Source organism: Aedes aegypti, chromosome 2 (genome assembly GCF_002204515.2).
Source record: "Aedes aegypti strain LVP_AGWG chromosome 2, AaegL5.0 Primary Assembly, whole genome shotgun sequence".
NCBI classification, from domain to species: Eukaryota; Metazoa; Arthropoda; class Insecta; order Diptera; family Culicidae; genus Aedes; species Aedes aegypti.
Genome location: NC_035108.1, coordinates 145,044,217 through 145,067,859, shown reverse-complemented (window position 1 = coordinate 145,067,859; position 23,643 = coordinate 145,044,217). Strand labels below are relative to the sequence as shown.

Genomic DNA, 23,643 nt, shown 5'->3' with positions numbered 1-23,643 from the left:
TTGAAATAGATGATTCCATTGGTAATAGAATGTCTAAAACTAAATTAAAAGACATATTATTCAATAGGGTGCAGGTTAATTATATTCAATCGTGTAAACATATTATAAATAAGAATCTGCCGCATAGCATAAATATTATTAAAGGCAGTGTGAGTACGTTTGTAAAAGCAGTTGCAAATTATCTGATAGATTAACATAGCAAAAAAGGAAGTCTTGTGTTCTACCTAGCCACACAAAATTATTCATCGTTCTTAATCTGAATGTCGGATTGGGCCTTCCATTCTTCATTCAGATGTACCTTACAACCTAAATCTCGCAGCGCAGATTTGACATCGTGGGTAATAGTTGGGTGGTCAGCGAGTGCCTGATTCAACACATCTTCTGCCCCTTGACTGATGAACGTGTCGCACTGGTCCCGTGATCGTGACACCATGTTCCTTATGGACCAGGCGCCATTTCGTTGCACAATCTTACTGGTGGGATGAATCTTCATAGTTTGAATAATCGTTTCGGAAATTCCAGTTTCGAACAGAGCTTTACTATTATCCTTTTCTCTAAGAGCCAACGTGGCCACACATACCAAGGCATGACGAGCGAAGGTTTCATTGTCTTTGTGTCGGTTGAGAGCTGATTCAATAAGTGGTGCAGCACCGTTTTGAATAATGTGCGATTTCACGGAATCGTTGCCAGCAAGAGCCTTTAACAGCTTACACGATTCCCTGAGAATTTTTATGGAATCGGGAAACTCTACCATAGCATCCATAATGAACTTGAGGCCACCGGCATCTTCAACTACTTGACAAAATTCATTTCGCACGGTCAATGACGCAACCGTTAATAGCAAATCACACACCAGATCCTGATCGGATTTGAATTCTGAAAATAAAAACATTGCTTTAAAAAAATACACTAATGCATGAATACGAAATACTAACTGAACAGCAGTTTGGTGATATCTGGCAAGGTTTCAACGGCCAACGTTCTGGCATGTTCGTGAGCCTTTCCAAACTCTACACGAATATCATCATCCAGGATAAGGAACCTGAATAAAGCGCAAACATTCTTCACTACTTCTGCTTCATTGTGCCCGACAAGCGTCTTTAGATGCTTCAGCATTGGAGTGTCCTCCATAATCATCTGACGATTCATTTCGTGAAGGATACAAGCTTTTTGAAGCCACCGCAGAAGGTCGCAAATAATTGCTTTATCGGTTTCGTTTCTCAAATGCCTACAAAAGATTACGGTATATCAATATTTAAAAGCTACGAAATAATTCACCGGTTTTACCTTGAAACAACATCCAATGATTTGAAGCTGAAGATGTCGGGTTGTTTATTGATTATTGAATTAGCCGCTGCTACGAGCTTTGCAAGGATTCCCTTGGGCAGTTGTTTTTCCTCATCCAGAATATCTACGACCATTTCATAGGCACCCAACTTAGCTGCCAGTACGCGATGCGGGACACTCTACAAAAAAAATATATGCATTTAATTAGGCTATACTATTAAAAAAAACTCTAGAGCAGTGGTTCTCAACCTTTTCGTAGTCGCGACCCCTTCTACAGTTCAATAATCATTCCGCAAATCCCTAAAAATGAAGGTTGTAATTTGTCCATCCGTTGAGTCAAATGGACTTAAGGTGAAGTAAGTCGTTATTGAAATTTGTATGCGTCGTTGATGGCAACAATCATCAGCGACGCGTACAAATTTCAATGACGGCCTACTTCGCCTTAATACAGCTCAAAATAAGTATCGAAAACGACCGTTCCCATGGCATTTTTCGATAGAAAAAATAGATTCTACCGACAAACGACACAGTATCTAGTAGAAGCATTAACCTAAGAATGCTAATGTCGCTGCTGTTCGTGTTACCAACATCTAGTTTGCCACGAACTGACAGCGTGAGTACCGGTCCTCAAAGTGTCAGATTAATTTTCAAAACCAAAACAACAACATGGTATTGAACAAACAATGAAAACCCATAATTTAAGGTAATAATCTTCTTCTTCTTCTTCTGTCGGGTGTGGGATCACTGCGTCCATTTTTTAGGACTATTGTGATATACCCTATTACTCTATGTACACAATGTTTTCCAGTAGCAAATGTGCCTCCGGAATACTTTGCGCATTTGACTGAACTTTGAACCATCTGCCATTGATGGGCAGAAGTCCTAGGTTGCAGTGTTGTAGTTCCCCCAATCTGGCGTGATCAGCCTAATAAAGCTAACCACCTCCCTGGGGGATGCGTTCCAAATATCAGCTGGCTGTAAGTAGTGCTTGCCAAATATTTTGAACCTACGATGGATGTGTGCACTGCAAGAGCAGAGAAGGTGTTGTGAGGTTTCGTCCGTCTCGTCACAGAAACGGCAATTTGTGTTTTGGACGACACCGATCTTGTATAAGTGGTATCTGCTTGGGCAGTGACCAGTTATTAGACCGATGTATGTTCTGAGATCCCTTTTGTTGAGACCTATAAGTTTTTGTGTTTGTGTCGTGTTTATTGTTACGAACCTTTTGGACTGATTCGCATTGGAAACTGTATTCCAATTTGATTGAATTTGACCGAACAACCAGTTGTTCAATTCCGTGTTTAGTGCAGAGTTTGAAATGCCAAGGAATGGCTCTGGACCAATGAACATATTGGTTGATCCATTCCTTGCTAGCTGATCGGCAATTTCGTTACCCTCTAGACCCGTATGTCCTGGGATCCAATATAGTTTAACTCGATTGCGTTCAGCTAGGGATTTCAGTGCAAGAATGCATTCCCACACAAGTTTTGAGTTACAAGTGAAAGCCTTCAAAGATTGAAGCGCTGCTTGACTATCAGAGAAAATACAGATGGTGGCATGTCTGTAATTTCTTTTCAGACACAGCTGCGCACATTCCTTGATTGCATAGACTTCTGCTTGAAATACTGTAGGCCACTGTCCAAGAGAGACAGAGATTTTGGTTTTCGGTCCGTATACTCCAGACCCTGTCAAATTATTCATTTTTGAACCATCTGTGTAGAATTTAATAGATCCCGGTGAAATGGTGGGTCCACCTCCTTCCCATTCCTCACGAGAAGGAAAGACCACCGTGAATGGCGAGTCATAGTTTACCACTTTTTCCATCCAGTCACTACATTTTTCAACAATAGGATTTATCGAAAATTCGTTTAATATACTGAGGTGACCTGTTAAGTCCCCTGACAGTAAGACTGTTGATCGTTTTAGCCGAAGAGCACTTTTCTCAGCATCCAGCTTTATGAATTGATCCAGCCGGGGCAGATTGAGTATAGCATCTAGGGCAAACGAGGGGGTACTACGAACTGCACCGGTTATGGCAATACAGGCAGTACGTTGAATTTTGTTCAGCTTAGCTCTAGCCGTAGCTTCCTTTGTCTTAGGCCACCAAACAAGGGACGCATAGGATATTCTAGGCCGAACGATTGTTTTATAGATCCACATGATCATACTGGGTTTTAGACCCCATGTTTTACCACAGGTCTTTGAGCAAACCCAGAGTGAATTGAGACCTTTATTTGTGATTGTTTGAAGATGGGTGTTCCAATTTAGTTTTGCGTCAAGTGTGATGCCAAGATACTTGACCTCATTTGAGTAAACTAATTGTATTTGGTTCAAGAAAAGAGGGTGGAGTTGTACCTTTCGTCTTTTTGTGAACGGTACAATTGTTGTTTTTGAAGGGTTTATTCCTAGTTTCTCTTTTTGACACCAGGAGAGTGTGTGATTGAGAGCAATTTGCATCCTTGATGAAATAACGCTGTCAAATTTGCCTCGTACAATAATGACTACGTCATCTGCGTATCCAACAACTTCAAAACCCCTTCTTTCTAAGCTATCTAGCAGTTCGTCCACTACTAATGACCACAATAAGGGAGAGAGTACTCCCCCTTGAGGGCATCCCCTTGTAGCCATTACAGTAATGCGCGAATCACTCAGCTCAGATGAGATCTGTCGATTTGCTAGCATAGCATGTACCCAGGTTGCAATGCATGGGTCGAAGTTTCTCCTCAACATTGCCGAACCTATAGACGAATAAGAAGCGTTATCGAACGCGCCCTCAATATCAAGAAATGCTATAAGAGCGATTTCTTTTGCATTAAAGGTTTTCTCGATCTTGTTCACTAGCGTGTGCAGTGCTGAGACCGTTGATTTTCCGCTTTGATAAGCAAATTGGGATTTAGAAAGAGGCATAGTTTTCATAAATTTAGAATCTATATACTCGCATAATACCTTCTCCATGATTTTAAGCATTACCGAGGATAGGCTTATCGGTCGGAATGCTTTAGGGTTGGTTTTGTCCTTTTTTCCTGATTTTGGAATAAAGACAACTCGAACTTGACGCCAATCATTTGGAATGTGTCCCAGAACTAAACTTGCCTTAAAAATCTCTACCATGTGTGGAATCAGTGTCTCTTCCTCTTTTTGGATAAGCGCTGGGAAGATTCCATCCATGCCAGCAGATTTGAATGGCTCGAAAGATCTCACTGCCCTAACAACCCTATCGCGAGTAAAAGCTTCTTTGGCAACCTTTATTGCGTCCCTTTTTGCTCCTGAGTCCCCTGATAGGAACCCGTGTGGAACTGAGACGTCAAGTCTGGCACCTTCAGCATTTAGACTCGTTTGTGGGATTGAATCAGGAAAGTGAACTCTTAGCATTTCACTCAGTGTTTCACGAGGTTCCACAGTGAGTGAACCGTCAGTCCTTTGAAGACTTCCCAAACCATTGGAGTGATCCTTCGAAAGAGTTTTATGAAGTCGAGCAGCTACGGGAGTTTTCTCAATGCTTTCACACATGAGAACCCATGATTTCCGTTTTGCTCGTCTCATTTCTTTGTTATACTCTGTCAGAGCCTTTCGGTATAGACTCCAATCAGAAGTGCGTTTGGCTCGGTTGAATTCCTTCCGAGCAGTTTTTCTGAGTTTATCAAGGTTGAAATTCCACCATGGAACATCTCTGTTCGAACTTACTGTTTTGATCGGACAGCTCTCTTGATAAGCATTTAGAATTTTGTTTTTAATAGAATCCGAAGCTGCTTCTAACTGTATAATAGTCTGAATATTCGGCTCTATTATATAGTCTTCAGAACGGAGAATAGCTGAGTAGGTTTCCCAATCAGTTTTCTTGGGATCTTTAAACGACTTTTGAATCATTAGACCCCCTTCCCACTCGAAGACTATATGTTTATGGTCTGACATAGATATTTCATTAGAAACATGCCAGTTTTTTATTTTATCCGAGATGGATTGACTGCATAAAGTCAGATCAAGGACTTCTTGTCGTAAAATGTTTTCAAATGTAGGCTTATCACCGACATTGCATATGTCAATATTTTTGGAGGAAAGAAACTGCAAAAGATGCTCACCTCTGATATTTGAGTTTGTACTTCCCCATACAAGGTGATGAGCATTGGCGTCACAACCGATGACGAAGGGGATGTTGTGTTTTTGACTGTAAGAGACAAGAGCAGCCATCTCTGGAGGAGGAATGTCTTCTGCGTCGCCAGGGAAATACGCTGAAACCATAATGATCTCAGTACTGCCCCTAGCAGTAGAAACCTCCATCCTGACCGCCACGATGTCCCTTTTGATGAATTCTGTAATTGGAAAACATTTAGTATCATTGCGTATTAGAATAGCTGCTCTGGGAGAGAGCTGGCTGTCATCATATACCAACCTATACGAGTTTAGTTGAATACCTTGTATTCGAGTTTTGTTGACCCATGGCTCTTGAATCAGTGCCACGGAAAGGTGTTCTTTTGTGAATCTCCTGCAAAGCACATCTGTTGCGCACTGAACATGATGGAGATTCACTTGGAGGATTTTAATCATTGCTGAGGCATTCCGCATTTTCCGGACGTTTGCCGTCCTTCTTTGGATGTTGCGGATCATCAACTTTTGATTTTGGGGGATGTCTTAGATTTTGGTTTATGTCCTTTCCCTTACCTAGGCCTGCTGGCTTATCCCCTGTGGTCAATTTTACACTTTTGACATTTCCACTGCCCTTATTGGGAGCCATTGATGTGACACCGCTTGGGCCAGGAAGTGAGATCAAACATGCATCTTTTCCATCAGAGGAAGACAAGCTAGCCTGTATGGTGGGAGTTGGTTGTGGGATGCTACTAGAGGCCTCCTCAGATTTCTCTTGGGTCGGCTGTCCAGTTGGATTGTCATTGGAGTTTGGGGTTGTGCTCTTTACTTTCCTCAACTGTATTTCTCCAAAGCGGTAGTTGAGGATGAACTTGGATTGAATGAGTTTTTCCATGGACGGTCCATCTACATTAAAGACCCACACCACATGCTTGTTGTTAGGAGTGAGCCGTTGCATGACACGCCAGTTGTTGGTAATCAGATCGTTCTGACTCTCGATGAGAGCTTTGATACGATCATCGGTGTATTGTGCGCTTTGAGGGAAGAAGGCTCGAATCAGTTCTGGACGTTGAATCTTATCCTCATCCATTGCAACCAACTCAACGCCTTCCAGGGGATTTAATGCAGGTGTTATCTCCTTTACCCATTCCGCAGTCTCCTGATCCTTACAAATAAGAACCATATGGCCAGACTTGTAGATAAGGTTAGAGAACTTGGGCTTCATTGTCGCGTTCCGTTGTTGTTCAATCCGAAGCAGCAGTGCCTCCTGGAGAACGTCCAGCTGAGTCGTTGAAAGTTGGGTCGTGGGGAAGTCTTTTGGGATTATTCCGACTCTCCTGCGACTGGTAATTCCACCGTAGCTTAGACTAGTCTGTTTTTTATCTTCTGGTGGGGGTTTGTTCGTCGAGGCTGTTGAGCTGTTGGTTTCCTGTTGCCCAACGCGCTTTCTCGGATTCAGGTGTTGTTTCATCCGTTTCTGCTTATGTTCTTCTTCAGCATTTGTAGACTTGTCAAGGTCCTGCCGAGTGCGTTTCGAAGGAGTTGACACCATAGCCTCACCCCCCGTGATTCTGGATAGGGCCTCAGGGCGGCTTAAGCCACTTTGTCGGAGTGCTTTTAGCTGCTTCCTTTGGCTCCGAGTGATCTTTTTGGTGCCAGTAGGTTTTTGTTTGTTCGCGTCATCTGTTGGATGTTGATCGGTCTTCCCATCAATAGGACCCGAGGTGACGTTCGATCCTGTGATTGATGGCTGCGATCCTGTCAAGTTTATTGTGACTGTAATTCCATCCTCTTCGTCGTCCATTGGTTCAACCGAAGGATGGAGTCCTGGGTCGTTCGGGAGTGTCAGAGGGAGGTCGGTTTTCATGTTTTCATGCGAACTACTGAGAAGCTCATCTTCGGTCAGTCCAAGCTTACCAAAAGCATTCTCTGTTTCCGTTTCGTCCGACTGGGAGAGGCCTTTTTCGAACTGAGGGAGGCAGTCGACACCTTTTATTTTGGTTTGCTTATTTGCACTCATTTTTGGTCCCACGAGTCGCTGGGGAAAGACGGTCCGCTGCATCATTGCCCCGCCCTAATGCAGTAAGAGCTACATACTGGAGAGTTCGCCCTGGTGCTCTCCAGGCTCCGTTAGCGATTGAGCATATTTTAAACCCCCTCAACCATTCATCCATCAGCACGGGTCGCATCACACCTTGGGATTGGGGTTACCTGATTAGTAGATTTTTACTACAGGATCAGGCAATCCGTAGTGTTATTCTTAGCCAGTTGAGACAACCACTACCGACACTACACGGCTATCTAGGCTGCTTGGAAAAGAAGATAACATTGAATATTAACTTCTATGAACGACCAAGCAGCCAGAAAGGTAATAATTATTAAACTCAATTTTGTGAGAATAACGATTCTACTACTAATATTTCTATTCAGTATCTGAATGGTAAGTAAATATTTAAAAATTGAATAAGGCTTCCTATGAGTTTCTGGTAAAGTTCCTCTCTGCACGCTATGTCTGAACCAGACGATTATAAAAATCGAATGTACATCGGATTTTTTCTCGCTGGAGATCAGTATTTGGTCTATATTTTCATTGTCGGAAGGTCTTAAAATATTCTATCGGTGAAATTTTTTCCATACATTTTGTATGGGCTGAAATGCGTCGAAAACGAGATTTTCAAGGGATTCAGTATGAAAAATGGCTATAAAGTGGAAAAAATCAAAATTTCACCGATGGAATATTTTAAAACTTTCCGATTATTAAAATATAACCCAAATACTAAACTCTAGCGAGAAAAAATCCGATGTACATTCGATTTTTATAATCGTCTGGTTCAGACATAGCGTCACGGTGCCCCGACAGACCCCGACTACCCTGTTGCTTGATAAAAGCTTATAGAACTTCATAGATCCATTATTTCATTAACAACTTCGCCAAAACACCTCGCGATCCTTTATTGTACAACACTGAAAAGTGTTTCGAAAACCAAATCAGATTTCAATAATAATGCAAAGAGAGCAACGATGAATGCAAGCATGCCTAAAAGAAACATCACTGTTAATTTGCCATTTATAAAACGCTTATTCTTGGCTCCCTTAGCACATTTATTTGAGAACAGGAGCGAAAACTATTGAGCGAATAAAATAGGCAAACTTCAATGAGCTGGTCATTTAGTGCGAATCCCGGAAAAAAAGTTACATCAATCAGGTGAAGCTATGCGACCCCGTGGATGACATCGGCGTATGATCATTCTGTTATTGACTTGAGCGTACCAGAGTAACTAAATCATTCAAAATTTGAAAGAACCGGTAATACTAGCTCTAATTGACTATAAAAGTATTCACATGACTTATCTGCTAACTGTTATTGTTTAACATTTATTGCATTATTTATTTATTACATTTATTTATTTGTAACATTTATTCCCAGATCCTTTTTTTAATAACAACATTGTGAATTATTAATTTATTTGGTTTACTTTTCAATCGGTTTAACATGGAAAACAACAATCAATGAAATTTATACCAGTAAACTATGTTAAAAAAGTTAAATCGAAGCCAAGCATCATTTTTTTAAGATCACGAATCTGGAAAATTAAACATCCGTTTAAGCTGAAAACCTAATCGACTGGTCTCTAGCTGGTGGTGACCAATCGATTAAATCTTCAGCTCAAACGGGTGTTCGGTTCTCCAGATTTGTGCTCTTGAAAATTTGAAGTTTGGCTTCGATTTAACTTATTTTATCATTCATATTCACCTTAAGGAGTGGATTAAGTTAAGCCAGTTGTAAATATTTCTAATTGTAACAACGGTAAAAATTGTTACTTGTTGAGAACAGTTTGGCCAACTTTTTGAGCGTTTTTGTAGGTTTTTTCAGTGCTATTGCGAAATTTTAATATGGATTATATTGAATTTTTGAGTAAAAAACTTCAAATCACGATTTCTCGAGATTCCTCCTAGGGATTTTTTTAAAAATTGGCCCAGAGGTGCAGAATTACCTCAGGAATCGAGCCCTGTGCTCAGATTTCATGGACAATTTTTTTACATAATAACGGTCTGTCGGGGCACCGTGAGCGTGCTCTGGCGTTTTCGAGATTTTGTCAGAACAGTTACCAAGTCATTGAAAAATGACTAACATTCCTGCCCTCGTGAGAAGTCGTTACGGCCCAAGGGGTCCGCGGACCACCGCTAGGGAAACACTCCGCTAGAGTTAGCGAGCGCCCACACCTCAAACGTCCCGCATTCAACCTACATGTCCCCCACGGTCTTACCAATTTACATTCCGACGAAAGCGCTTCCAGCTGTTTGCAAACATCCTCCGGGTTTTCGCCGCCCAGATTGGCTTGTCGGCTTTTCAGCCATTCCAGCGCCTCATTCAACAAAGGAACTCCACTGTCTGCATTGAGGTTCAAATCTTTGATAATGTTGGACAGATTTATGCCCTGGGCTTCGAACTGTTTCACCGTTTCGTCGCGGGATTCCTCGACGGACATCGAGAACTCGACAATGTTCTCCTTGACCACATCGTCGAAAGTCTCCTGGGTAATCACTTTGGCCATGTTTGATACACAAGCTAGATGAAGCTACCAAACGCAAGATTTTGCTCACCTGTAGGATGAAACAGTAGGTACATGTAAATGTTTTTGCGGGGGCGGTCAGCCAAATGTTATTGAATATTGGTGAATCTGACTCATCAACCCTTATTTTACCTGAATGGCAAATGTAACCTGAATCAACTGGATGCAACTTTATAACCAAATTAGGTGAGCACTTGTGTTGAGTGAAAGTAACGAATCGATGTCTTGTTCGATTTGAAATTTTCTCTGACAAACACCAAGTTTCACTGTAGTCCAGAGCTGTGATGGTAAATTCACCAAAATCGCTTTGGTGAGTGATTTTGACGGATAGCGCCGACAATTTTTGTCGCATAGGATTCATCGAATGTAGCGCGGTTGTTGCACCATGGCCAGATTCATTTCCCGAGCGCGTGCACGGAAAGAAATAACAATTGTGATTTAAAAAATAAAACAGTAGCGGAAAATCAACTGATGATCATTGTCGTTCTACTATTATCAAACGTTCTATTAAAAATAAAATGCTTTTAGAAGTGCGCAGCAATGGTAAATCGGTCTGATGTATTCTGCGCAGTTCATATGTATTTTCCACACGTCCTCCTATAATTGTTTTTAATCCACTTCGATACCGTCAATCCGCCCCCAAACTGGATGGCGTACACTCAGCTTAACGCAATTTATAATTAAGTATTGAGTTGTATATATTAGTATATATTAGTTGTGGTGCTAGAGGACATCTTGAAAATCCACTGAGATTCTTTCAGATACCCTTCTGAAATTATTATATGTAGTTATTTCTTTGATCGCTCTGATTTTTCCAATAACTTCCTTGGGACTTCCTATTGGACTATCCTAGAAACCCATCTTGGGTTATTATGGAAATCCTTTCAAGATTCTACTGTAAAATTCTGGAACTCTGCCGTAAAATTCTGGAATTCTGCCGAAAATGATTTAATGATTGCTTTCCAGTGTAATGGAATCTATTTTAAAAATCTGGGTTCGGGGATTCCCACAAAATTCCTCGGGTTTTTTTTCTGGAAATCCAATCGAAATTATTATTTAAATTATGATATTTTCCTCGTTTTCCTTCAGTATTTCTTCTGTGAAACTCTTTGAAAGTTCTTCAAAAATCCCTTTGAGATTCTTTCCGAAAACTGTCTTAGATTATACCTATTATTATGGAATACTCTGGGTTCATTCAAATATTACGTAACGCAAAATTGGTCAATTTTAGACCCCCTCCCACCCCCACGTAACAGCTTTTGTATGGGAAATTTTAATTTTTTGTATGAACCGTAACACAAGCCAGACCCCCTCCCTCCCCCTGTTGCGTTACGTAATATTTGAACGGTCCCTCTCGGAAAGACGCCTGAGACTATAATTAAAAAAAAATCTATTATTTCACTTTACTTTCTTCCGTGCAAATTCTTGGGATTCTTTCGGAAATTCCTCTGGAATTCTTTTGTAAATCCCAATGGAATTCTCCCAGAAATCCCTGTGGAATACTTCCGAAAATCCTGCTAAGAAGCTTTCAGATGACGGGGATTTTTTTAAATCTTTATTTATGGAAATCATCCGAAAATTCCTCTGTAATTGTTTGGAAATCCTCCTATTCTTACAGAAATTCATCTTATATTCTTACAGATTTATAGCTATTGATTTTATTGTTTCTGCCTGAGATAATTTTGTATAACCAGAATTTTTCCTAAAATTCCTTCGTGATTCTTTAGAATTTTTTTCTAAGATTTTTTGAGAAAAAAAAACTCTGTGATTCTCCTGGAAATTCATATGGAAGCGTTTTTGATTTTTTTCGTGATTTTTCCTTGGAAATTTTCTTAAATCCTTGGCAGAATTTTCTGAAAATCCCTCTTGAGTTCAAATGGAAATCCTTCAAGAAAACTACCGGACAGCCACTGAGACTTAAAAAAAAATACCTATGAGATATTTTGATTAGGGTAAAAGCACCGGTTTTGGCCAGCCTAAGAGAAAACGTAAATAAAAATTATATGGAATGCCGTATTTATATAACAAATATGTCAACTGCAAGCTCAATCCACATTATGTGTGCAAAATATCAAAGCTGAGATATTTCCATTTTTTCGCTTTGAAAATCCTGTTGGTCAATATAGGCCAACGGAAACAGTTTCGGCCAGAGATTTATCTTCGGTTCCTAAATTGGCCAATCGCATTGATTTCTCATGAGAGTGGCCAAATTAGGAGTGCTCTGGCCAATTTAGGTGTATGGGAGTTAAAATTATATGGAAAATGAATTGTTTTTCTTTTGTTTCGAATCAATTTGGACGAATACACACTACCACCATCTGTTGGCCTATCGGCCAAACACACTACTTTTAGCATTGGGCGTACACGTCCTTGTGACTATGATTTTAATCGAGATTTGTTCTAAGTGTAACGGCTGTTTGTCTGTGGTTCTTCTGTAAATCGACCTGGGATTCTTCCGGAAATCCTCCTTTAATTCCAAAGCAATTTCCAGAAGAATTTCCAGAAGAATTTTCAGAAGGATATTTTTAAGAATCCTGTATATTTTCTCAATGTAATTAAACAAAATACCATCTCAATGGAATTAAACAATCTCAATGTAATTAAACAAAATACCAGAACAATTTACGGTTGAATTCCACAAAAACTTCCGGTGAAATTCTTGAATGCTTATCATTCAAGCAGAATTCCAGTCGTATTTGCGGATGAATTTCGATAGGTTTTACGGAAGAATCCCAGCAGAATTTCTTGAAAAATTCCAGTAAAATTTCTGGAAGAATCTTTGAAAGATGTTTCGAAGTCCTCCAGCAGGATAACAGAAAGAAATCTGGGGGTATTTTAGAAGAATTTCCGAAAGAATCCTAGAGAGATAGTCGAACGAATAACAGTTTTCTTTAAAAATTCAGGATACTCCCAGATTCTAGAGGTAATTCGGGAAGAATTTCTGCAAGAATCCTTAACAGAAGGATTTGAAGGATCCTCAGAAAGATTTTCGAAAGAATCCCAGAAGGCTTCCCGAAAGAATGCTAGAAAGATATCTGGAAGATTTCCTACAGGATTTTTGGAAGAGTCCCAGACAAATTTCAAGCATATGGACTAGACTGGCCCTTAAACAAAAAAGTTGTAAAACTTAACGGGGCACCCCCTAGATATGAGCCTTAGGGTAAGAAAAACGCTCTCTCAAAATTTCAACTCAATTAGTTGCTCCACCAGCTGGCGCAATCGTTATGAAGTTTGTATGGGATATTCGTCTCAAATATATTGAAAATTGACCCTGTGTCACTGTTTCGTTCCGTATACTAATTGTTCGCGTTCAAATAAGCCCAGAATGACAAATACACTAGTTGATACCCTAATGAACATAATTGCAGAAGGTTGTATCTGGATTTAATCTCATTTTCATTACTTTTTCAGTTGTTGAAAGTTAGGCTTAGATTAGCACTCCCGTACAGTCACTTATATGCATGCGACATGTGCCTCAGCTCGCCCAACATCATAGGTGGCTATGATGCGCTTAGTGGTTACCTCCAAGCTATGTTGAAGAAATACAAGCAGTATTGCATGATGGTTAAAACACCAACTTTATTAATTTTGATCGTGGTATAATCTTCTACAATATTCTTCGCTATTATATCAAGTAGTGTTTTTGACATTCTGGGTCCAATTGAACGCGATCATCAATTTTCCTGAACCAAACAGTAGATGATGTGCTGTTGCTCATATGTTTGAGCTGAAAATCCCATATTAACTTCAATTCAAATGCGCCAGCTCATGGAACGACCAAATGAGCTGAATTTTTCAGAAAGGCTTCCTCTAACCCCAAGAAATAATCCTGGGGGGTGCCCCGTGGAATCATACAACTTTATTTTTCTCCCATACTGAGCTGGGCCAGTCTAATATGGACGTAAAAATCTCAGTGGCATTTCTAGAATAATTTCAGAAAGATTTTCGGAAGCATCCTCGAAAGTATTCTAAAGGGATTCCGAAAGCATCTCAGGTGATTTCCGGAAGAAAACCAGAGGTATTCTCATAATAATCCCAGAAGTGTTTCCGGAAAAAAGGCAAGAGTTATTTTCGGAGGAATTCTCGACGAATTTGTAGTAGAGTCGTAGTACATTTTTTAGCAAAATCCTCTAAAAATATCCAGAAGAATTGCATCAGGATTTTTGTTAGAATCTTCCATTGAATTTCCGAAAGAATCTTCGAGAATTTCGATTCGAATTTAATTTCCAGGATTTCAAAAGTAATCCTGAAGGAGATAAACGCAAACTCACATACAGATTTATGCAAACATTCCAATAAGATGTCCAGAAGAATCACAAAGGATATCCGAAAGAATATCAGATATAGTACCGGAATGTTAACGATTTTTTTTAGATGAGTCCAAAAGCGATATCTGGAAGTATTCTGTGATTTCCAGAAAAACTTAGAGAAAAATCCGAAATAATCTCAAGATTTCCAGAACAATACCAGACAGGTTATAAAGGATTCATAAGTGATTTAAGGAAGAATCTCAGGAGGGAAATTCCGAAGAATTCTGGAGTAATTTCTGGACCAATGTCTTTTTTATATGCTGTATCAATATATAAAAGTAATTATAATAAATAAGTATTTATGGAACAGTAACAATTTTAATTTATCGCCATAATTGAACGACAATTTTAATTAGAATGTGCTTCCACCACATCATCCCTCTCAGAAGGATTGTGATTCTCAATATTTTTTTTGCGTTGATTCAGAATTGTAATCACATACTAGTTTAATTGTATGTGGTGTCATTCAATATTCAAAATAAGATTCGTTAAGCCGAACATGTTGATCCTTCGACATGAATCAACGAGCATTGCTTGAAATAATGAGATTTTTTCGATTACTTTGATTAGTGATTTCTTTTTCTGAGAATCTTCTGAAAGTTACTTTCAAATGTTTCCGAAAATTCCGTTTGAAATTATTCCGTGAATCTTTCTGCAGTTCATCGGGACATCGGAATTATTCTGGAAAATATTAATGAAATCTTCTGGATATCTGTGAATTTCCTTTAAATCTTTCAGGGATTTTGGCGAAATAACTTCTGGGATTCTTTTGAATATCACTGTAATTTGTTTTTAGAATTCTCATGGGATTATTTCAGATATTAACGAAAATCCTTCATACAGAAGTGATGCTTATGTAAATCGCCTTGGAATTCTTCTGCAAATCCTTCTATAATCCCAAAGCAATTATCAGAAAAAAAATTCAGAAAGAAAATTTTTAAGAATCTCAATGGAATTTCTGAAAAATACCAGAACGATTTACGGTTGAATCTCACAAAAACTTCCGGTAGAATTCTTGAATGATATCCGGAAGAATGACAGTCGTATTTTTGGATGAATCTTAGCAGGTTTTACAGCACAATCCTAGCAAAATTTATTGAAAAAATTAGAATAGAAAGATATCCGAAAAAAATCTCCAACAGGATTTTTGGAAGAGTCCCAGAAGTATTTCAAAGATATTGGTGTAAAAATGTCAGTGGAATTTCTTGAAGAATTTCAGAAAGATTTCCGAAAGCATCTCAGGTCATTTCCGGAAGAATACCAGAGGCATTCTCATAAGAATACCAGAAGTATTTCCGGAAAAAATCTAGAGTTATTTTCAGAGGAATTCTCGAAGAATTTCTAGTAGAGTCGTACATTTTTTGATAAAATCCTCTTTAAATATCCAAATGAATTGTATCAGGATTTTTGGTAAAATCTTCCATAGTATTTCGAAAACAATTTTCAAGAATTTCAAAGAATTTAATTTCCAGGATATCAAAAGTTATCCTTAAGGAGATACACGCAAAATCACATACAGAGTTCTGCAAAAAAAAATCCAAAAAGATGTCCAGAAGAATCGCAATGGGATATCCGAAATAATCTCAGAAGTAATACCGGAATGGTAACGTTTTTTTTTTTTTGATGAATCCCAAAGCGATATCTGGAAGAAAATTCAGAAATAATCTCAAGATTTTCAGAACAATCCCAGAGAGGATTTGAAGGATTCATGAATGATTTAAGGAAGAATCCCGGGAGACGCTCCCAAAGAATTCTAGAGTAATTTCTGTAAAAAATTTTTTTTCGTATGATTTATATATAAAAATACTTTGATTCAAATATATTTCTTGTGTAGCATTAAGTTTCACTGCAGCTGTGTCGTAACATCAATAATAAATTTAATTTATAAATCTTTTAAGCACATCCAAATTAAATAACAGTTCAAAAAGTAAAATACCATTCTCATGAGTTTTTGAGGATCATATGGTCGGTGTTTAGACAGACCAGACTAGATGAATTTTGGAGCTCTAAGGATACGTAAAGAACTCCACCAATTATAAATCTTCCATGTTATTTCGATACAAATGTATTATCAAATAGATAAGTTACATTATTACAGTAAATATCTATACTATTTTGATGTTTCACATGTTTGGGGTACATTTTTCTTACTCGATTAAAAAAAACACTTGGTTCAGTCTGTCAACATCGACCATATCTATGTTTGCTATTTGATATTTAAATACTTGGATTGTGCTGTATCAATATTTACAGGTAATTATAATAAATAAGTATGTATAGAACAATAACAATTTTAATTTAGCCCTTTAATTGAACGACAATATTAATTAGAATGAGCCTCCACCACATCATCCCTCTCAGGAGAATTTTGATTCCCAATATTTTTTTGCGGTGGTTCAGAATTAAAAATATCAAAAGTCTATTGTAATCTCATCCTTTTTGTTCAATTGCATGTGGTGTTATTCGATATTTAAAATAAGTTTCGTTAAGCCGAACATGTTGATCCTTCCACAAGAACCAACAACGAGCATTGCTTATGTTAAGAGATTTTATCGTAGTCTAAACGTTCTTCCCCGTTTGTTTATGACTAATTATAATTTCAAATTATTTTAATTAAATTAGTTGTGTTGTCTACTATTGTACACGGCAACATGTTTCAAAATAAGTGAAGCTGCTTTAAAAACAAACTTTAACATCGATCAACCAAACCATAGAATATCCAATAGCGGAAAAATAATAATAATAACCGATCATTGCAAATCGAGCCAAACTGGCGCTCTTTCCGTGCGCACGCGCTTTCTGCAAGCTGTCAAACAGACTTTTGTGCCTTCCTTCTTTCGCTCTCCTTCAACTCAACAACTCAGCACGATCCACCTCCTGGTGGATTGGTGAGCTGTCTGGTTGTTGCAGATGAACAATCATCGTGTAGCGCGACATCATCATTGACACTAAGCTTGCAACTCACCAGAAAATCGTGGTACAATTAACAACGGCCCTCAGTTGTTAATTACACCTATCGTTTGTCTGGTGAGTTGCACGCTTACTGTCAATGATGATGTCACGCTACACGATAAGTGTTCATCTGCAACAACCAGACAGCTCACCAATCCACCGCGAGGTGGATCGTGCTGAGTTGTTAAGTTGAAGGAGAGCGAAAGAAGGAAGGCACAAAAGTCTGTTTGACAGCTCTGCAGAAAGCGCGTGCGCACGGACAGAGCGCGTGCGCGCGGAAAGAGCGCCAGTTCGGCTCGATTTGCAATGATCGGTTATTATTATTATTTTTTCGCTATTGGATATTCTATGGTTTGGTTGATCGATGTTTGTTTTAAAAGCAGCTCCACTTATTTTGAAACATATTGCCGTGTACAATAGTAGACAACACAACTAATTTAATTAAAATAATTTGAAATTATAATTAGTACATATACAAAAGGGGAAGAACGTTTAGGCTGGTTGTGCATTACGATAAAATCTCTTAACATAAGCAATGCTTGTTGTTGGTTCTTGTGGAAGGATCAACATGTTCGGCTTAACGAATCTTATTTTAAATATCGAATAACACCACATGCAATTGAACAAAAAGGATGTGATTACAATAGACTTTTGATATTTTCAATTCTGAACCACCGCAAAAAAAAATATTGGGAAACAAAATTCTCCTGAGAGGGATGATGTGGGGGAGGCTCATTCTAATTAATATTGTCGTTCAATTATGGGGATAAATTAAAATTGTTATTGTTCTATACATACTTATTTATTATATGGTATGGTCGGTGTTCAGACAGACTATGGTCGGTGTTCAGACAGACTGAACCAGGTGTTTTTTTTTTAATCGAGTAAGAAAAATGTACCCCAAACATGTGAAACACAAAATATTATAGATATTTACTGTAATAATGGAACTTATCTATTTGATAATACATTTGTATCAAAATAACATGGAAGATTTAAAATTGATGGAGTTCTTTACGTATCCTTAGAGCTCCAAAATTCATCTAGTCTGGTCTGTCTAAACATCGACCATATGATTCTCAAAAACTCATGAGAATGGTATTTTACTCTTTGAACTGTTATTTAATTTGGATGTGTTTAAAAGATTCATAAATTTAATTTATTATTGATGTTACGAGCTATGTCTGTAGTTAAACTTAATGCTACACAAAAAATATATTTGAATCAAAGTATTTTTATATATAAATCATATGAAAAAAAAATGTTCCAGAAAGTACTCTAGAATTCTTTGGGAGCGTCTCCCGGGATTCTTCCCTAAATCATTCATGAATCCTTTAAATCCTCTCTGGGATTGTTCTGCTGAAAATCTTGAGATTATTTCTGAATTTTCTTCCAGATATCGCTTTGGGATTCATCCAAAAAAAACGTTACCATTCCGGTATTACTTCTGAGATTCTTTCGGATATCCCATTGCGATTATTCTGGACATCATTTTGGATTTTTTTGCAGAACTCTGTATGTGATTTTGCGTGTATCTCCTTAAGGATTACTTTTGAAATCCAGGAAATTAAATTCTTTGAAATTCTTGAAAATTGTTTTCGAAATACTATGGAAGATTTTACCATAAATCCTGATGCAATCCATTTGGATATTTAGAGAGGATTTTATCAAAAAATGTACGACTCTACTAGATTTTTATCCGGAAATACTTCTGGTATTCTTATGAGAATGCCTCTGGTATTCTTCCAAAAATGACTTGAGATGCTTTCGGAAATCTTTCTGAAATTCTTCAAGAAATTCCACTGAGATTTTTACGCCAATATCTTTGAAATACTCCTGGGACTCTTACAAAAATCCTGTTAGAGTTTTTTTTTTCGGATATCTTTCTATTCTAAATTTTTCAATAAATTTTGCTGGGATTGTGCTGTAAAACCTGCTAAGATTCATCCAAAAATACGACTGTCATTCTTCCGGATATCATTCAAGAATTCCACCGGAAGTTTTCGTGAGATTCAACCGTAAATCGTTCTGGTATTTTTCAGAAATTCCATTGAGATTCTTAAAAATATCCTTCTGAAAAATTTTCTGAGAATTGTTTTAGGATTATAGAAGTTATTTCGCCAGAATCCCTGAAAGATTTAAAGGATATTCACAGACATCCAGAAGATTTCATGAATATTTTCCAGAATAATTCCGATGTCCAGATGAAGTGCAGAAAGATTCATGGAATAATTTCAAACGGGATTTTCGGAATCATTTGAAAGTAACTTTTAGAAGATCCTCAGAAAAAGAAATCAGTAATCAACGTAATCGAAAAAATCTCATTATTTCAAGCAATGCTCGTTGGTTCATGTCGAAGGATCAACATGTTCGGCTTAACGAATCTTATTTTAAATATTGAATGACACCACATACAATTAAACTAGTATGTGATTACAATTCTGAATCACCGCAAAAAAAAAATATTTAGAATCACAATCCTTCTGAGAGGGATGATGTGGTGGATGCACATTCTAATTAAAATTGTCGTTCAATTATGGCGATAAATTAAAATTGTTATTGTTCCATAAATACTTGTTTATTATAATTACTTGTAAATATTGATACAGCATATAAAAAGACATTGGTCCAGAAATTACTCCAGAATTCTATGGAATTTCCCTCCTGGGATTCTTCCTTAAATCACTTATGAATCCTTCAAAACCTCTCTGGGATTGTTCTGGAAATCTAAAGATTATTTCTGATTTTTCTCTAAGTTCTTCTGGAAATCACAGAATACTTACAGATATCGCTTTTGAACTCATCTAAAAAACATCGTTAGCATTCCGGTACTATATCTGAGATTCTTTCGGATATCCTTTGTGATTCTTCTGGACATCTTATTGGAATATTTGCATAAATCTGTATGTGAGTTTGCGTTTATCTCCTTAAGGATTACTTTTGAAATCCTGGAAATCAAATTCGAATCGAAATTCTCGAAGATTCTTTCGGAAATTCAATGGAAGATTCTAACAAAAATCCTGATGCAATTCTTCTGGATATTTTTAGAGGATTTTGCCAAAAAATGTACTACGACTCTACTACAAATTCGTCGAGAAGGGGGTGACCCATTTCGCATAAAGACGTTTCGCATAAGGACGTTTCGCATACGGACGTTTGGCATAATGGACGTTTCGCATAAAGCAGTTTCATATAAGAACAGGTAGCATTTTAAAGAAGGCATATAATTCTCTTTATGCCAAACGTCCATTATGCGAAACGTCCACCCATAAAATTATGCGAAACGTCCTTATGCGAAACGTCTTTATGCGAAACGTCCCTCCCCCCGTCGAGAATTCCTCCGAAAATAACTCTGGCCTTTTTCCGGAAATACTTCTGGGATTATTATGAGAATACCTCTGGTATTCTTCCGGAAATCACCTGAGATGCTTTCGGAATCCTTTTAGAATACTTTCGAGGATGCTTCCGAAAATCTTTCTGAAATTATTCTAGAAATGCCACTGAGATTTTTACGTCCATATTCTTGAAATTTGTCTGGGACTCTTCAAAAAATCCTGTTGGAAATCTTCCAGATATCTTTCTAGCATTCTTTCGGGATGCCTTCTGAAATACTTTCGAAAATCTTTCTGAGGATCCTTCAAATCCTTCTGTTAAGGATTCTTGCAGAAATTCTTCCCGAATTACCTCTAGACTCTGGGAGTTTCCTGAATTTTTCAAGAAAACTGTTATTATTTCGACTATCTCTCTAGGATTCTTTCGGAAATTCTTCTACAATACCCCCAGATTTCTTTCTGTTATCCTGCTGGAGGACTTCAAAACATCTTTCAAAGATTCTTCCAGAAATTTTACTGGAATTTCTGCTGGGATTCTTCCGTAAAACCTGCCGAAATTCATCCGGAAATACGACTGGAATTCTGCTTGAATGATAAGCATTCAAGAATTCCACCGGAAGTTTTTGTGGGATTCAACCGTAAATTGTCCTGGTATTTTGTTTAAATACATTGAGATTCTTAGGGAAAAATATACAGGATTCTTAAAAATATCCTTCTGAAAATTCTTCTGGAAATTGCTTTGGAATTAAAGGAGGATTTCCGGAAGAATCCCAGGTCGATTTACAGAAGAACCACAGAGAAATCACTAAAATATTATTAGGGAGATTTCTAAAGGAATTATTTTAAGGATTTTCGTAAATTCCTGAAACAATCTCTGGAGAATTTCGAATGGATTTTGAATGTTTTTTTACAGTGATATCCAAAAGAATCCCAGAAGTTATTTCGCAAGAACCCCTGAAGATTCAATGAAAAGTCACAGACATCCAGACGATTTCATGAATATTTTCCAGAATAATTACGATGTCCAGAAGAGCTCCAGAAAGATTTACGGAATAATTTCAAATGGATTTTCCAGAAACATTTAAAAGTCACTTTCAAAAGATGCTCAGAAAAAGAAATCAGTAATCAAAGAATCTCATAGGTATTTTTTTAAAGTCCCAGTGACTGTCCGGTAGTTTTCTTGGAGGATTTCTATTTGAAGTCAAGAGGGATTTTCAGAAAATTCTGCCAAGGATTGAAGAAAATTTTCAAGGAAAATCAATGATAAATCACGAAAATAATCAAAAACACTTCCTTATGAATTTCCATAAGAATCACAGAGTTTTTTTTTCTCAAAAAATCTTAGAAAAAAATTCTAAAGAATCACGAAGGAATTTTCGGAATAATTCTGGATATACAAAATTATCTCAGGCAGAAACAATAAAATCAATAGCAATAAATCTGTAAGAATATAAGAAGGATTTCTGTAAGAATATAAGGAGGATTTACAAACAATTACAGAGGAATTTTCGGATGATTTCCATAAATAAAGATTTAAAAAACTCCCCGTCATCTGGAAGATTCTTAGCAGGATTTTCGGAAGTATTCCACAGGGATTTCTGGGAGAATTCCATTGGGATTTACAAAAGAATTCCAGAGGAATTTCCGAAAGAATCCCAAGAATTTGCACGGAAGAAAGTGAAGTGAAATAATAGATTTTTTTGATTATAGTCTCAGGCGTCTTTCCGAGAGTATTCTAGAATAATAGGTATAATCTAAGACATTTTTCGGAAAGAATCTCAAAGGGATTTTGAAGAACTTTCAAAGAGTTTCACGGAAGAAATACTGAATAATTACGAGGAAAATATCAGAATTTAAATAATAATTTCGATTGGATTTCCAGAAGAAATCCCGAGAAATTTTGTGAGAATCCCCGAACCCAGATTTTTAAAATAGATTCCATTACACTGGAAAGCAATCATTAAATCATTTTCGGCAGAATTCCAGAATTTTACGGCAGAATTCCAGAATTTTACAGCAGAAAGGATTTCCATAATAACCCAAGATGGGTTTCTGGGATAGTCCAATAGGAAGTCCCAAGGAGGTTATTGGAAAAATCAGAGCGATCAAAGAAATAACTACATATAATAATTTCAGAAGGGTTTCTGAAAGAATCTCAGTGAATTTTCAAGATGTCCTCTAGCAACACAACTAATATATACTAATATTTACAACTCAATACTTAATTATAAATTGCGTTAAGGTGATTATAGAACAAAGCCAGACCTAAAATTTTCAAAAGCAAAAGACTTGAGAACCAAACAGCTCTCACCGTTGAAAATTTATCCCATTAGTCACCACCAGCAAGCAAGCAGATTGATTGGTTTTCAACGCAAACTGTTGTCAGATTCTCCAATCTTGTGCCCTTGTTTGGCTTCGTTTTATAATCACCTTAAGCTGAGTGTACGCCATCCAGTTTGAGGGCGGATTGACGGTATCGAAGTGGATTAAAAACAATTATAGGAGAACGTGTGGAAAATACATATGAACTGCGCAGAATACATCAGACCGATTTAGCATTGCTGCGCACTTCTAAAAGCATTTTATTTTTATTAAAATGTTTGATAATAGTAGAACGACAATGATCATCAGCTGATTTTCCGCTACTGTTTTTTTTAAATCACAATTGTTATTTCTTTCCGTGCACGCGCTCGGGAAATGAATCTGGCCATGGTGCAACAACCGCGCTACATTCGATGAATCCTATGCGACAAAAATTGTCGGCGCTATCCGTCAAATTCGCTCACCAAAGCTATTTTGGTGACTTTAACATCACAGCTTGTGACGATTGATGAGAGTCGGCGGTCTGAATGTAAAATTTAATAAAGTGTGGGACGTCAGACGAACAAAACTTTCTTCGGCTTCGATGTTTTTTGGATTTTCTTTTCATGTTTACTTCGCTTTTGCGCTGGGCATCGACATCGGAAACGATTTGGTCATTTCGGTTAGCTATAAAAAGGAAGGACAATGAAATTTTTACTTATTGAGCTTCTCGAGAATTTTGTGAATTTCGGTCGCTTTGGGCTTATTCACAAATTTCATAACGCTGAATGGGGTGGGTGGGTG

At 37.6% G+C, this 23,643-nt stretch overlaps 1 protein-coding gene across 1 annotated transcript; it reads right to left on the bottom strand.

The window, feature by feature from the left end:
• Nucleotides 1-59: 59 nt before the first annotated feature.
• On the bottom strand, nucleotides 60-23,401 carry LOC5576044 (armadillo repeat-containing protein 6 homolog). Its single transcript, XM_021842616.1, has 6 exons — nucleotides 23,357-23,401; nucleotides 10,077-10,210; nucleotides 9,639-9,975; nucleotides 1,288-1,466; nucleotides 936-1,228; nucleotides 60-876 (listed from the first exon to the last, which is right to left on the bottom strand). The coding sequence occupies exons 3-6, from the start codon at nucleotides 9,924-9,926 to the stop codon at nucleotides 239-241; spliced, it is 1,398 nt and encodes a 465-aa protein (XP_021698308.1). The 5' UTR covers nucleotides 9,927-9,975; nucleotides 10,077-10,210; nucleotides 23,357-23,401; the 3' UTR covers nucleotides 60-238.
• Nucleotides 23,402-23,643: the final 242 nt, after the last annotated feature.